The 16,643-nt window shown below is 51.7% G+C and overlaps 1 protein-coding gene across 10 annotated transcripts in view; it reads left to right on the top strand.

Annotated features, from left to right (window-relative positions):
- MBOAT2 (membrane bound O-acyltransferase domain containing 2) overlaps positions 1-16,643 on the top strand; it is a 92,178-nt gene that overhangs the window by 36,130 nt on the left and 39,405 nt on the right. For 8 of the 10 annotated variants that reach the window (XM_036262691.1, XM_036262690.1, XM_036262696.1 and 5 more), the window contains one exon: positions 3,122-3,199. In XM_036262691.1, coding sequence (XP_036118584.1) covers positions 3,122-3,199 — 78 coding nt within the window. The other 2 variants (XM_036262695.1, XM_036262693.1) reach the window with 2 other exon arrangements.

Here is a 16,643-nt window from a genome sequence, read left to right as displayed (position 1 = left end):
GCCTGGACCTGGAGCTGTGTGACTTTGGGCATGCTATTCAACCTCTCTGAGCGTCACTCTTCCCACCTGAGGAATGGAACCAGCGGCGCCGGGAGCGCAGGAAGCGACTCCGGCCAAGGCCAGTGTCGTGCGCCATTGCCTTCATCTAGCCGGTGGTCCCGACTGGAAAGTTGTGTGTTTACCCATCTCTTCTTTAGTGTGTATCACACAGTAGTAAAGTCGTGTACTTGTCTGTGTGTCTTTCTCTCTGAACTGGAAGCTCTCTGGGCACCGGGACAGTCCCGTCGATGGTATTCCTGTCGCCCAGACGGTGCCATTCAGAAAGCAGACTTTCGGCAGCGCCAGCTGAACAGTTGAAGAGGTGTTTCTCCACCTGCTCTAAACACGTGCCCCCTTTTTTTTTTTGCTAAAAATACCTTTTAGACATGCCTTTAGTGTGATTTGAAGTTCAAAATAAGTAAAACGTGATGTCTGAGAACAAGCTGACAATTCAGGATGAGGGACTGTTTTGTTTTCCAAGTATGTAGGCCTCTGAAAGGATTGTGCCCCTCAGCCCGTGGGTCCCACCCCGCCTCGCCCCCTGGAGAGTCAGCCGACCGACAGCTTGTCCAGAAAGAAGCAACCTTAGACATGACGTCAGTTAGGGTACCAAGTACAGAACCTTTCCGTCTCCGCAACCCCTGATGACGAGGGTTGGGGGAGATCTTGACTTTCTACTTTTTTTTTATCCTCACCTGAGGACATTTTTTTCCATTTTATGTTCAGATAGAGTGGGAGGGAGAGAGAGGAAGAGAGAGAGAGAAACATCGACGTGAAAGGGGCACATCGAGTGGCTGCCACCTGCATGACCCAACCAGGGCCGGGGACAAACTGCAACCGAGGTACGTACCCTTAGCGGGAACTGAACCCGGGTCTCTCTGGACCGCAGGTCGATGCTCTAACTGCTGAGCCAAACTGGCCAGGGCTTGATTTTTTACTTTACTCAGAACACGAAATAGCTGAGCGCTGACCTTGTGCCAGATAGCCCAGTCCACCCTTGTCACGTGTTGTCTCTTAATCCTGAAGTGGCTACTATGTATTTGTGTGCATGAGGACCAGTGGATGCTGCCAAGGAAGTTAGAAAGGACGTCACCAGGGCTATGAAGGGTGCTTGTCGCGGAGGTCCTGAGACAGGTGAACGCAGAACCCTCTGCACGGGTACACGGCACAGTAACAAAGGCTTGTCCAACCAGAGGCTGGCACCCCAAACGATGCCAGGCATACCATCTGAACCGTGATGCCAGGGCCTTGGGCGCCTACCATGACGTAAGGAACCATGACCGGTTTGACAAATGAAACTCGGCTTCTCTAGTCATACATTCCTCATGTCCCAAGGAAGTTTACCCATAGAAAAGGGAAACTGTCCCCGGGAGTCCTGAGAACTCTTTCTGTCGAAGACACGTATCTGTAACGAGCCCTGCTGTCCATCCACGTGGGCCTTGTGTCCTCAGCATTGTCCCAGTCCCCTGTGGGGCGCTAGTGCCGGCAAGGAATCCGAGGTGGATGGTTCATTTGAAAAGTGTGTGTTTTAACCATGTTTTTTAGCTTCCGTCTGTTTCCGTGCATGCTCGGACATGTTTTTCTGCTTCCCTATGGCCCTGTGGTTTTAGTAGCACTCTGAGCCAATGTGTGAGTGTGTGCGTGGGTGAGTGTGTGTGTGTATGTGCACATGCGCATGCTGCCATGGAACCTGCTTCTTTTTAAATTATTTTATCCTCACCCAAGGACATTTTTTTGCATTTATCTTCAGATAGAGCAGGAGGGAAAGAGGGGGTGAGAGAGAGAGAAACATCGATGTGAGAGAGACATATTGACTCGTCGCCACCCACATGACCCCGGCCAGGGACAAACTGCAAGCGAGGTCCGTGCCCTTAGAGGGAACCGAACCCGGGACTCTCTGGTCTGTGGGCCGACGCTCTAACCTCTGAGCCAGACTGGCCAGGGCGGAACCTACTTCTTCCTTATAACATTTCTAGGGGAAAATTTGTTTAAAAAAAATTTAGGTAGCATTTCCACGTTGGAGATGCCTGTTCCTCCATAATGATTAGGCTTAAAGTAATTTTAACCATAGGTTAAGATCCTTATTCATACCTTAAAATTGTATGCGAAAGCTGGTCATAAGTTAGGCATGCCCCGAAGGGGAAAGGAGACGAAGTGTGTGCTCACACGTGTGTGATCTGGCATCGTCAGGGTGGACGCTGAAACCAGACCCCACGCATGCTTCCCTTGAATTCTGTGAAATGAAGGATGGGTTAGTTCTCTTGTTCAGTGGTGGGTTTGTACATTAGACCATGAGACCTCACTGCGTCATCTCGGCCGGAATGATTTGTGGAAAGAGTGCTGCAAATTGCGGAGCGGCCGGGTTTGTGTAAGGACGCGCATTTGACTTGAGCCAGCCTGTTTTCAGAAGAAAGAGATTTGGGTGGACGTGCTTTTCAGTAAATTCTAATATTTAGTACTCTTGCTGTTTTGTGAGTAACCCCGGAAAAGAGAGAGTACAGAGCTGATATTGGAGAAGTTAGTTCGGGGAAACAAATAACCAATGTTCCGCCAGGACTGTCTGAGGTCCTGATTTATTCCTGCTTTTCATCGTGTGCCCCCGATCCTGGAGGCACAGGGCCCACGGCGCTTCCGTGTCGCTAGGAGACGTGGACTGCTGGGCACCATGTGCTCTCTAGGGTTTGGTCTTATTATTATATTATTATTATTATTTTCATCCTCACCCGAGGACATTTTTGCATTTATCTTTAGATAGAGCAGGAGGGAGACAGGGAGGAAGAAAGAGAGAAACATCGATGTGAGAGAGGCACATTGAGTGGCTGCCACCCACACGACCCCAACTGGGGCCGGGGACAAACTGCAACTGAGGTACGTGCCCTTAGCAGGAACCGAACCCGGGCCTCTGGTCTGCGGGCTGACGCTCTAACCACGGAGCCACACCGGCCGGGCTAATTCATTATTTTTTTAATGTGGGAATGCTCTGTGTTACACTTAGCACTTTGGAGCCACACCTGTTTCAACTGGACATGTGTGGGTGGGAGTCCGTCCCTGCTCTAACACGGCTGTCTTTCACTTTTGATAGGTACGCCTTACACTTTCTCGTGCAGACGGGCATTTCCTACGGTATCATGGTCATAATGGGGGCGGAGAACATGCACAGGTAAGTGTTCGCCTTGTTCACACCCCCGTGCGGGTTTCGCTCCAGTCCAGCTGGATCAAGATAGAACGTTGTTACGTGAAAGTATCCGAAGCGGTGACGGTGTTTTCAAGAACTGTCACACACGCAGACATACAGTCGGGTGCGGCAGTCTGGATTCACCTGCGGCAGGGTCTCTGGGCCTCAGCCGTTGGCCGGGTGTCCGAAGGAGCTGCAGCAGCTGCTCTGGCCTCACCCCCTCCATGCCGGGAGCACCTCCCCTCAGGCCACAGCAACCATGAGCGTCTGGTCTTTCCAGGTGCCCCTCGCGGGGCAGCACTGCCTCCAGTTAAGAACCACTGGCTTAATGCGGGGGGCAGCGCGGACAGGAGTGAGGTGCACAGATTGGAGGGGGATCTCCAAGGGGAATTTGGGAGTCTCCGTGGTTGGTGGGAAGAGTAGGCGGGAGGAAAGGTGTCAGGATGACCCCTGGTTCCGGGCTTGCACAGCTGGATAGATGGGAGCCCCACTTTTTGATGAAGGGAACCCTGGAGGTGAGGAGGGGCTTGGGGACAAGCATTCCAGGTGCATATGTGATCCGCATCTAAAGCAGTGCTCGGCATGCAGTAGACACTCGGCCTGTCTTTGCAGAATAAATGCACGTGGATTTAAAGTGTCCGTGAGACAGGAGGAGCTGGTGGCTGGTGTAGAGTCTGGGTGAGAGAGGGGAATTTGGGAGTGGAGGTACATGAACTGTGCTTGGCTGAACACCCTGGGGCAGAGTGTACCAGCGGGTCCTAGGGTCTGTGATGGCAGAGGTGCTATATTTCTGAATTCCGAAACGCATCTGGCTCCCAGAAGTTCACGGGGGATTCGGGACCTAGGGCGAACTGGCTGGATCGGCAGTGTTGGACTCACGGCCGCCCGTCGGTTTTTCCCGCCGTCTCCTCCGTTCCCACTGACGCCCACTGCACTGGCCCGAGGAAGCCTTACACGCTCCCGGGGTTTCCGTGTTTGTAAGAGGAGCAAACTGTTTGGATGGCATTTCAGGTAGAGCCGTTTGTGGACCATTGTGGCAGGTTCTAAGTGTAACTATGTTTACTGTAGGATTTAAAAAGTTGTATGTTTTTAATCTGGATCATAGAAGGGAAACTTGAGTAGATAGCTAATGACAGAGGATTCATGCACAATTACTGCACAAACAAAAGAAATCTGCTTTTAATGGGGAAGGTCAGGGAATCCATAGTGAGTAAAAGGAAAATGTTTCTTTGTTTGAAGGGCACCGGCGGGCTGGGAAGTTAACTTGTGATTCTTTAGGCCTGCTGCCATTGTGTGCCTCTGTGACTTTAAGGTAATAAAAATGTGAAATTCTGTTGTTGGGTCACACTGGCCACACAGTGCTGAGTAGTCACAGGGGCTGCTGGCCGCTGTGCTGGGCAGTGTGTCTGGGGACGGTCCTGTCTGAGCCAGAACGTGGGGCGTGGAGACAGAATTCATAGGAAACCATGGTGTTGCTCTGTGTAGTGAGTTGGACAGGATTCCGGGGTTGCGCTTTGATGCTGTGGACCAGCATACGGGGGTACGTGATGGCTTGATGCGAATTGCTACTGTTGCCAATAAAGAGGTCAGCAATGAACCTGAAAAGTGTGTATTTTAAGCTCTTAGCTCCCTTCCGTTTCATTTTATACCCACAAGTGCATAAAATGAAATCAACTTCACTTTTTCTTTCTTGGTTTTGCCTTGTTATCCACATATGCTTATCCTTATTACTAATATTAATTTTTGTTTAGGCCTTTACATTAATTTGAAATGTTTTTAATGGCTCAGACCTTAAGAATTTCTCTTACCTGTCCTGGCTGGTTCTCCCAGCATCCCTGTGTGTCGTCGGAAGGGCTGTGTGTAATAGGCCCCGTGCGTATGTCTTAGTCTAACTTTACATGCGTGTGCAGCCTGCTTCTCTGCGCAGCAGGGTTGCAGGCTACAGTGAAGGGACTGGACTTCCTGCGTCCTGACCGGTTTGGGGATTCGGGACTCACTTAGTTTTATGTGCTTTGGGAGATGTTCCCGGCGTGGTGGCTGCGGTCTCGGTGACAAATCCATGTGCAGATTAAAGTGCTCCGAGGAAAGCTTCACTGTTGTCTCTTCCTTTATTTAACACTCGTGCGCGCTGTGTTCTTCTGACCCATATCCAGATAATGTACCTTTAACACAATCTATTCTAGAATTCGGTGCTTTTTCTACCTTATATTTTGATATAAGCGTTGACCTTTTTGAGGAAGAAAACAAAAGGAAAGCCCTGGACAGTTCAGCTCAGCAGTTAGTGTTGGCCCACGGACCAGAGTCCCGGGTTCAATTCCGGCCAAGGGGTTCCGGTTGCCGTTTGTCTCCGGCCCTGCCAGTGGGTGTGTTTCTCTCACATCGATGTTTCTCTCTCTCTCTCTCTCTCTTCCTCCCTTCCTCTCTCTGAAGATAAATGGAAGAATGTCCTTGGGTGAGGATTTAAAAAAAAGGAGACCTTAGGTGATGGAGGTAAGAAGGTGTTTGGAGGTAGAATGTTTGGAGGTCGGGCCACTGCTCCCTCATTGGTACAGGAGTGCGCTCCGAGCAGCAGCCTGAGGCAGGTGAGGCGCAGGTGAGGCGCAGGTGAGGCGCAGGTGAGCTTTCTTCTCTTGGTTTCAACACCATGCCGGGTTCTAGAGCTGCCTCCAAAGAGTATCCTGTGTGCGTGTGTGTGTGTGTGTGTGTGTGTGTTTCAAGGTCACTCGTGGGAAAATGGTTTGGTGACTTATCTTTCTTGCCTGAGATGACTTCCCTGTTCCCAGAGAGCACGGGTCTGGGAAGCAGCTGCCGGAGGCTGTTTCCGGCCGTCGGTGGGAGGGAAGGAGACCGCTTTGCCAGGACTCTCTCTCTAGCTCGGCTGGCTTCTGCGTAAGTCTGGAAAGTGCCCCAGCCCATCTCCTTGTCCTCGGCCCTCCCTTCCCAGTCGTCTGCCCCCAGACTCACTGCCCTGGCGGTTTCTTCGGGCCTGGATGCTGGGTCGTCAGCTCGGAGGCCCTGCAGGGCTGAGGTGAGCTGGGGAGCATGCTGCGCACGTGGAAGGGGTGAGTGCACTGTGTGTAAGCAGAGGGAGCCACGCGCTGGACGCAGGGCCCACCTTCCTGGAGGACAGGCGCGGACTTGCTCCAAGGCTTCGGCCTGCTGAGCGGAGAGCAGGGCTTCCCTGCAGGTGGAGAGCGAGGCGGAGGCGCTGGGCAGGGGGGCATGGCCGGGGGCTGCCAGCTCCGTCCTGGGCCTGATGGCAGTGTGCCGGGCGTTGGGCGCGTGCCGATGGTCCACGGGAGCGCTCGGGGAGGCCTCTGTCTCTCTGGCTGGAGTGTGTTGTGTGTGTGTGATAGTTGCCCTGTCCTGCCCGGTGAGAAACCAATTCATCAAACACGATTTGTGCGCTGAGGGATGTGGGCAGGGCTGAGTTCTCAGGCTTTTAGTGCAGTATTTATCGAGCATAACTATTTACACACACACGTGTGGCGCTTACGGAACCGTGCTGGAGGAGATTCCAGCTGCATCTCGGCGCCACCGCCAGCCCCGTTCCGGTCGGACTACGGAGCAGGGCCCGCCCGCCCCTGGGGCCTTTCAGTGCACTTACTGGGGGATGTGTTGGGGTACCGCCTGCTTCACCCCAACCAGCCCTTCGCCTTGTTCTCCAAGAACATAGTCTCTGTGAACATTTTCCTCTTCTGGAAAAGACTGAGTCTCTCTGCTCGCGGGCTTTGCCCACTCATCCCTCTGTCTGGAGCATCTCCTCCCTTCTGCGTCCCCTCCTCCAGCTCCTTCCGGTCTCCCCCGAGCCTGGGACACGCGATCTGTGACACACTCTCGTGGAGCTTCCTCCCCCTTCGGAGAGGCCTCCCAGTTTGTAATTACAGATACATTCAAGGTTCTGCCTCCCTACACCGCTGTTCTGTGTCATGTTTCCTTTTGCTTCCTGAAGGGGGCGCAGTGCCTAGGAGACTATGTTCTCAGTGAGTGTCTGTTGAATGAATGAATGATACTGGACTCCTGCGGGTCTGCAGCCCTTTCTAAGTCCCCTCCGAGGCCTGCTCTCAGGCCCCTCCCGTTTCCTCTGGGAGGACCCCTGGTCTCCATCTCAGAGTGCCCCGTGGGGGTGTGTGGACAGCCACCGATCACAGACAGGGCTCCAGCCCTGGTTCTCGGCCCTGGGCGTCTGCTGGGCTTTAGTCCATCTCTGTGCTCAGGGAGAGGGGCCTGGGGTGGGGGGTGGGAGATGGGAGGCACACCCACCTGGAACTAGGAAGGCATTTTCCCGGAGAGCTGGCCCCGCGTGGCTGGGTTCTGTGCTGCCGTGACGGGCTAAGTGCGCCATGGCGGACGGGCGTGGGGGCCTCAGCTTCTTGTGTTTTACCTTTTCTGTGGGAAAGCTTGCTTTGAATTCCGAAAAGTCTCAGACTTCTGGAACACAAGGGAACTTGATGATTTCACTGAAGACAGGAGGGCTGTGGTCTGGTTAAAATGGGAAGGGTGACAAGCCTGTTCCTCGTGAGATGTTAAGTCATTTTCTTCATGACTTGGCAAGTACTGCTCAGCAAAACTGACCTGAAGACACAGAGAAGGTGACGGTCACGGAGCAAAGCTGCACGTCCGATGGGCTGCCAAGCTGCTTGCGGGGTCACACCGAGAGAGCTGTGGGGATGGTTTCAGCCTGCCGTCCACGGCGCAGCGGGCCGCCCACTGCAGCAGACGTGCTGTGTGGGCCAGAAACTCAGAGGTCACGGGCATGCTGGTCCTCGCCCTCTGAAACCAGCCGTTCACTTGGGGACATCAAGGCTGTCCGTCACGCAGCAGATACTTGTCATGATGCCGGGACCCAGCAGTGGACGGAGAGAAAGGCAGGCTGTCTCCGCAAGACGCCTCCCACCAGCCTTGCAGCCGCCCTGGGGTTCCTCTTGTGAAGGGCTGTGCTGGGGCCGAGGAAGCAAGACGGGGGAGAGACGAGCTGGGAAGTAGTAGCATCTACTGTAGGTTCAGTAGAAACAGTGCCGATAATTGCTGTTCAGTAATTGTGCTAAAGTATATTTTTGTTTTTTGTGAATCCTCACCCAAGGAGATTTTCCCATTGAGTTTTAGATAGAGTGGAAGGGAAGGAGGGAGAGAGAGAAACATAGATTCAAGAGAGACACATCAGTTGGTTGCCTCCTGCCTGACCACCGGGGCCGAGGATCGAACCCGTGACCCTTTGGGCCGTGAGCCGATGCTCTAACCGCGGAGCCAGTCTGGCCAGGGCTAAGGTATGTTTTTAAAAATTGGGAAATACGCCCTGGCCGGTTTGGCTCAGCGGTTAGAGCGTCCGCCTGTGGTCCGGAGAGACCCGGGTTCGGTTCCCGCTAAGGGCATGTACCTTGGTTGCAGTTTGTCCCCGGCCCTGGTTGGTTGTGCGGGTGGCAGCCACTTGATGTGCCCCTTTCACATCGATGTTTCCCTCTCTCTCTTCCTCTCTCCCTCCCACTCCTGTACAAAAAATGGAAAAATGTCCTCGGGTGAGGATAAAAAAAAAAAAAAAATTGGGAAATACTGTACTACAGCTGTGTTCCTCAGACTCCTCCTTTATTGATGATAAACTCGAGCAGCCAGCTAGGATGTGAGGGAAGGTTGGATTCAAAATCTGTCCTGCCCTGGGTGTCCTGAGTGGTTGACCAGATGACCCTGGTTGGGAGTCAGAGACGCATGGGTTTGAATCCAGGCTCTGCCAAATTTTCATTAGCTTGGGGACCTTGGCCAAGTCCCTTTCTCCTCCTGGGTCTGAGCTAGGTTGACCCAGAGGCTCAGCCGAGGGTGGGCCTGCCTGGCTCCCCCGTGTAGGCCTTGTCTGCACACAGGGCTTGCTGCCCAGAGAGGTGCCCGAACTCCGCAGGCCTGCTTTCGGAGGTTCTCCTTCAGGACGTGGTGTTCCTCGTGAGGGCACGCCAGAGCTTGTCATGCGTGTTCCTGCCGTCATCCCGCTCGCCCCGTGCTCGGTGATTCATGTTTTCTTCCGTGCAGAGCGTGAGTTCTTCGGCGGGGTGTCTTCCTCTTCAACCCCAGTGCTGAGCGAGGTGATCGCGGTCCAGTCGGCGAGGCTGTCCGTTCTGCTCTGTTCTGTTGAGCAGTTGTGGGCTCCTGCTTTTGAGCATCTTTTTTAATGTATCTGATTTTGGTTTGGTTGCGTATTTTCTTTATACACACACACACACATATACATACGTATACACACGTGTATGTGAGAGAGAGAGGAAGGGGGAGAGAGAGAGAAATATCGATATGAGAGAAAAACGTTGATCGTCTGCCTCCTGCACGCCCCCTACTGGGGCATGTGCCCTGACTGGGAATCGAACTGGGACCTCCCAGTCCACAGGCCGGGCATGCTGGGTACTTTCAAACAGACTGTCCCTGCTCTGGGCCTCGAACGCCGTGGCGCTGGGTGACTTGCAGCCCCGTTTGTTTCCTGCCTCCTTTCCTGCTCAGTTTTCTTCCCCCTAAGCTCACCGCAGAGCCGCGGCCCCGAGGACTGGGCTGGCGTTAGGGACGGACGAGGCAGTTTCAGCTGATGTGGCCTTGGGTCAGCCCACCGTGACCCACAGAGCAGACAGCACGGGTCCATTTTCACCTGTCACCTGCCAGTACTAACAAGACTCGTGCAGTGAGGAGTCCTGGTTGCGATGTTGTCCGGAACTGCCTGAGCCCTGCCGCAAGGAACGGTGATCTGGGACGTGCCATCTGGCAGACAGGAGCCGCGAGTCACTCGAAAATGTGTCCTCATGGGGTTAATTAGCAGTGGTTAGTGGCTCAGCAGGAACTCTGTGGGGAAAATATTAACTTCCTAAGGGAGAACCCCGTGATCCCATGAGAGGGAATAAAGTATGGCAGGAAGGAAACCAGACTCAGGTTTTTTCTTTCATGCTCTCTGTGGACTGTATTCAAAGGCTTGCAGTGGTTTGGAATAAAGGTAGTTGCCATTTGGTATTGCCGTGCCTAAAGTTGCAATCGGAAAACCACAAGTGATTCTAAAACCGATACTTTGTTTCTGTAGCCGCTGTGTATCAGTGACTGTGCTCAGCATAGGTCACTTCATCCTTGCTCAGGCCTCCCGGGTGGGTGTGGTGGACCTGTTTCACAGAGAGACCGGTGAGTAAGTGTAGATAGGGGATTGGAACTGGCGTGGCTGATCGCACGCAGGGCCCACGCCTTTTACCTCTGCGCTGCGTTACTTCTAAGCATTAGTCATGGTGATAATGAGAATGTGTCATTAAAAAGAAATACCCTAGCCCGGCCCATATAGCTCAGTGGTTGAGCGTGGACCCATGCACCAAGAGGTCGCTGGTTTGATTCCTAGTCAGGGCACAGGTTGTGGGCCCGAACCCCATTGGGGGCATTGCAGGAGGCGGCCAATCGATGTCCTCGCTCATATTGTTTCTATCTCTCTCTCCCTGTCCCTTCTTTTCTCTCTAAAAATCAGTAAAGAAAAAGAAATCCCCTAACTTGATTGAGGGAGGTAAAGAGAGCCAACAAAGGCAGGTGTGTGTGCGCATGTGTGTTCTCTTCCTTCGAGCGAAGGTGCAGATCCCTTTATCCGAAGGGACGCAGTAGCCTTGGGCATGTTGTGCTGAGCACTTCAGGGTTTTAAATAGTCTCAGTTCCCATAGCAAGGAAGCCAATTACCTGGTGATAGGTAATAAGAAATCCAGGTTCTGTTGGATCCCTGAAAAATCTGTAGGACATAGCACCCCTCCCTGAAATTCAACACTCAGGAAAGGGTGTGGTTCAGATGCCTTATGCCACTAAGTCGAGAGAGTGGTATTTGAATCCTAAATTCTATTTCCAGTTGTAAACTGGGTCTCTTTTAAGGGAGTTTTAGTCATCCTTGAACAAATAAGGGAGCTTTGTACCCTTGGATTAAGATTTTTATAGGAAGCGGGGGAGCTTATATTAATGTAGGGACACTGAAAAGGGATGCTAAACACCTGTCCCTTGGTAAATAAAGGCATTACACTGGGTGTTGCTGTTCTCTCTGAACGTGTTAGAGTGGAAGGAAAGTGCACCGATTCCTCAGGTAATGGGGTTCTGCCAGGTCAGTCTGTCTAAAGTGTCAGACCGATGGCTAACTCCCCCCCCCCCACATCAAACAGAGAACACGAGAGAGTTTGAAGCTGTCATCCAGTTAGATGATGCATTGTTCTTGTTTTAAAAATAACAATCATATATTATTGAAAAATAACCAGATAATTATAATGATGAAAAATAAGAATACTTCTAAAAAGAAATAAAACTATTCAAAAATAAAAGTAAGACTACTTCTCATCGGCAGAGTACGGGACTCATCTTCTGGGTGGGAGTACTTTTGGAAATTAATCTCTCTTTTACAACAAGTTCCTAATTCTTGCTGAACCGAAAGAAAAATTAAGAACGCACACCACCATCTGTTAGAAGGATGAACGAAGTCAGTTGTGTGTCATAGCACCACAGTTTTACACAAAATGTGTGTGTGTAAGTTTGGTGAGGGCACAGCCCACCTGACTGGGCTGTTTTCTGACTTTAGGGAAGAAACGAGGAGAATCGGGTCTTAGATGATGGATCTGCCCGGCCTCTGTTACCGCAGAAAACACATGGACGGGGCAGGTTTTGTCTTGGATGGGTAAGAAACATGCTATGGCAGGGTCTAGACTTTGACTCTGGAACCTGAATGAATCTGGGGGACTTCTAGGTTCCAGTCACTGTGCTGAGTGCTGTTTCCAAACATCCCATTTAACTGTCCGGCACCCTGGGAGAGGTGTCACCGTCCTCTGTGGGATGAGGAAGCTCCGTTCCAGCGGGCGGAGGCACAGAGCCGGTCCAGAACCCGGACCGTCGGCCTGGGAGTCTGTGAACACGGCCCCTGAGCCGTCTCTCTCCAGGGTCATGGGCGAGTGTGTGTCGTCAGATTGCGTACTGGCTAAGGTTCTTCCAAAGGTTTTGTTTGTTTTAAGTTGGAGAACAAAAAGAGATTTTCATCTCCTCACCACATGACATAAACATCTTAGTTTATTTTTTGAAAGAATAACAAACACCATTGAGACCTGGTATTGGGACTGGATTTTTCTTTGTCTTCATTAGAATGCAGCAATGGGATGTCTCTAAAAGGTTTTAACCTTTAAGTAAACATATGAATAATAGTGATTTTAATATCTAAAATCTCTCCCTTTATTTAAAATTGTTGAGACTTTCAGAACAGTTTTTTTTATATATATATATATTTTTTTTTTCCATTTTTTTGTTCAGATAGTGCGGGAGGGAGAGAGAGGAAGAGAGAGAGAGAGAGAAACATCGATGTGAAGGGACACATCGAGTGGTTGCCTCCCGCACGACCAACCAGGGCCGGGGACAAACTGCAACCGAGGTACATGCCCTTAGCAGGAACCGAACCCGGGTCTCTCTGTACCTCAGGCCGACGCTCCAACCGCTGAGCCAAACCGGCCAGGGCCAGAACAGTTTTAATATCAATTGAATAAAAATATAATTTTAAAATACTTTTCTTAAATTGATTTTTTAGAGAGAGAAACATTGATGTGAGAGAGAAATATCGATTGACTCCCTCCTGCATGCCCCCTACTGGGGATTGAGCCTGTAACCCAGGCATGTGCCCTGACCAGGAATCCAACTGGGACCTCTCAGTCTATGGGACAGTGCTCAATCCACTGAGCCACACTGGCCGGGCTTAAAATACTTTTAGATAAATTAATTTGTGGAGGAAAAAAATTGACCTCCTTGCTGCCAGCTTATTAAACAGCCTTTATTTAGAGTAGTTGGGGAAAGACAGGCAGAGGATAATAGAAGAGATATCTGATGACCAGAGAAAGTGCCAGGCGTCTTGGTAAAAGGGTATTATGGCACGCAAGTCAGGACATCTGTTTCTCATAGTGCACATGGAGTTGTCACTTAAACTTAACGAAGCCCAGAAGAGCGATGGTTTGTCCTGGCTTCGAAATGGACCTCGGGTGTGCAGGACGCGTGCCTGAGCACGGCCAGCCTGCAGGAGATGTCGGTGTCAGGCCGGCTGGGCGCTGTGTGCCTGTCTTAGTTTAAAACATCTTAGAGCTCACATATGGTTGGAACATCGTTGCCTTTCAAAACTCGAGTGATTAGAGAACTATCATTTAGACTAGTGTGCAAAGCTCTTTTTCTTAGATACAGGAGCTTTAAAATGCTTTGCGAACTTGGCCCGCCAGTATGGCTCAGTGGTTGGGTGTCGACCCACGCACCAAGAGGTTGCCGGGTCGGGGCACATGCCCAGGTTGTGGGCCCGATCCCCAGTGAGGGGCATGCAGGAGGTTCTCTCTCATCCATGTTTCTGTCTTTCTCTCCCTATCCATTCAACTCTCTCTAAAATCAGTAAAGGGAAAAATTTTTTTTTTAAATGTTTAGAAAACTTAAAGAATTACTTTAATCGAACCAAAGAGAATGATAAAAGTTAAGCAATGAGTAAGATGCCCCTGGCTGGGTGGTTGAGTGGTTAGAGTGTCAGCCTGCAGATCAAAGTGTCACAGGTTTGATTCTAGGGCACGTACCTCGCTTGCAGTTCAGTTCCTGGCCCTAGTCAGGGTCATGCGGGAGGCTACGCGTCTCTGTCTCACATCGATGTCTCTCTTTCTCTTTCTCTCTCTCTCTCTCCTTCCCACTCTGTCTGAAAATAAATGGAAAAATATCCTCAGGTGGAGGATTAAAAAAAAAAAAAGAAATGAGCAAGATGAACTTCCTAAAGGATAACAGACGACTTTAATTATTAATAAGTTACTGTTAATAGTTATATTACTGCCCTGGCTGGTTTGACTCAGAGGTTAGAGCATCGGCTCTTGGACCGAAGGGTCAAGGGTTCAATTCTTGGTCAAGGGCACTTACCTGGGTTTCCCCAGTCCCAGTTGGGGTCGTACGAGAGGGAACCAATCCATGTGTCTCTCTCACATCAGTGTTTCTCTCTCTTTCTCTCCCTCCTTCCCTCCTTTTCACTCTCTCTTAAAAAAAAAAAATCAATGGAAAAACATCTAGGTATTCTCAAGTGAGGTTTAACAATAACAACAAAAAATAGCTACGCTACCATTAATAGCTAACATTTACTAAACACAGATTTCGCGTCGGATGCGCGATGCCCGTGCATGTGTGTTCTCACGGACTCTCCCAGCCTTCCTGGGCTGTATCCTCCGGTCTCGGCTTGGCAGTCGAGGAGACAGGACTCAGGGGCGAGACCGTCCCCGGGTTCGCACGGCTGGTCCTCAGCAGGCTGGAACCACGTGTTCCAGCCACTGCATTCGGCCCTCCAGCCTCATCGTTGCGGGAGTGTCCCCTGGGAAATGAATGTTCGCTCTCCCGCCCATTTGACGTGGGGCTTGTTTTCCTTCATCGTGACGTGGTGTGTGTGCAGGTAATGTGAATCATTCTTCATTTGAACACTGAATTGGGAAGCTAAGTCTCTTAATTTGAATTCTTGGGTTGGTTTCTTAATTTATCTGGGCTTCATGTGATGCCTCCTATTAAATGTAAAAGCCATAAGCAATTCAGTGACTGAACCATTTTCCTGCCCCCAGGACCCCTAGCAAAACTACGTGTGTTAGTAACAGTGTTTTCTACAGCGGCAGTTCTCACGGGGCGAAGGGTTACATCAGGCTGGGGACTGGATCGAGATTCTGACAGATTGCACCCCCCTCCTGCACCAGCCAGGCCAAAGCAAAACAAAAAGGTGCCCACCCAGTCTGCGGCCTGATTTCTCTTCTGTGTCTGCGGACATGTCAGGTGGAGCGTCAGCTGCCTCCCCACGTTTCCTTTCTAGTCTTGGGCTTCAGTGGTTGCTCGGTTCTTTGTCCCCCAAATTGCCGTTGTCCCCTGTCCTGTAGATCAGCGGTTTGCAAAGTGCAGTCCAGAGGCCCCGGGAGTCCCTGATATCCTTAGCAGGCGGTAGGTGAAAACTGTTTTCGTAACAGCACTTGGACAGGATTCCTTTTCCGCTTTCACGCTCTGCGGTGCATGGGGCTCCCCGAGGCTGGGGCTGCGGCCTTGCGGGGAACATCGGAGAACGCAGCCGCTTCTGCGAAGTCAGACGGGGGCGAGATGTGCCAACGTGGGAAACTCGGTGCCCCTCGACGCACGCCTTTGGTTTCGCTTCGGGAGTTATACTTTTATCTACTACAAATGTTTATGTTGGCATGTTTGTTATCGTTATTCTTGAGTGAACACATTTTTAAAGTTCTCAGTTTTATGACAATTGGTAAACAGTAACGGTGGTTGTTTGTGTCGGTAAGCTTCTTTGCTCTCTGGAATGTTAGGAGGGTAAAGGATCTTAAGGGCACCCAGCCTCTGTCACTGAAGTCATTGGAGCGCCTCCTTGGGTTCCGTGGTGGTGTGCCCTCCCTGGCCACCGGCCTGGTGCCGTGTGTCTGAAGCCGCAGCCTCTGCACCTGTGCCTCCTCCCTCCCTTGCTGCCGGGTCTGTCCTCGGGTGGCCACCTGGCTGGCGTGTGGAGGAGTGACAGACAAGAGCTGAGAGCGTGGAAAGGTGCTGGAGGTGATGTGTTTCCACCCCCACCTTCGCTGGTTCTCGGTGTCTCTCTCCTGATTGGTGTCTTCCTGGCCTCGCTGTCCGGGGGCTCGTCATCACTCCTTCCCTCTTGTCATCCTGTACGCCACCAGACCTGCCGGCCTTGGAGGGACGCGGCTCTGCACTGTGCTCGGGCAGCCCCGTGTGGGAGAGGCCCGGTGATGGGCTCCTGTGGATTCGTGACTGCTTCGCCTAACCCAGTCCTCTGGGTCTCGGTTTGAATTGGCATCTTCAGTTCCCTTTCCCATTTTTCTCGAAGGTGAGTCTAAATCTTCGCCACCTGTGAGTCCATTCTCTTCATCTCTGCCCCTCTCGAGGGGGAAGACTGAGAGCAAGGCGTTGAGGAGGAGCAGGAAGGAAGGAGAAGGGAAGGAGGGCGAGTGGCCCCTGCAAGGAGGAGAGTGAACTGATGTCTGCAGGGCAGAGAAGGTTGCGCCCCCTCGTCCTGTCCATGTCCATGCCCGCTATGTGCCTGCAACCAGGTGCATCTTGGGGCTCAGGTTTCTTCTTCCTGGCTCATGCTCCGCTTGACATCATTCTCTGTCTGAGCAGCCAGGCTCAGAAGTGGTAAATCGTTCTTCTCCTTCTTCTCGCTCCTCGTATGGTCATCACCAAGAACTGTCTGTGCCTCGGTTTCCTCTTGGGTCGTGAGAATTTGACATTCGTCCGGGTTGAGAACAGAGCCTGGCATGTAGTACCCACTCATTAGCTGCTCTTCCTTCCCTCCTGATACCGGGGTCCACTCTGCTCCTCAGCCCAGCCTGTCCCGTTAGGGCACCATCTCGCCCCTGGACTCTGCTCGCTGGTCACCCTGCCCTCTGCTCTGCCCCAACGATCTTCGGAAACAGCTCCT

This window comes from Molossus molossus, unplaced genomic scaffold, assembly GCF_014108415.1.
Source record: "Molossus molossus isolate mMolMol1 unplaced genomic scaffold, mMolMol1.p scaffold_m16_p_15, whole genome shotgun sequence".
NCBI classification, from domain to species: Eukaryota; Metazoa; Chordata; class Mammalia; order Chiroptera; family Molossidae; genus Molossus; species Molossus molossus.
The sequence above is the reverse complement of the archived record's forward strand: the minus strand, read 5'-3'. Positions and strand labels throughout refer to the sequence as shown.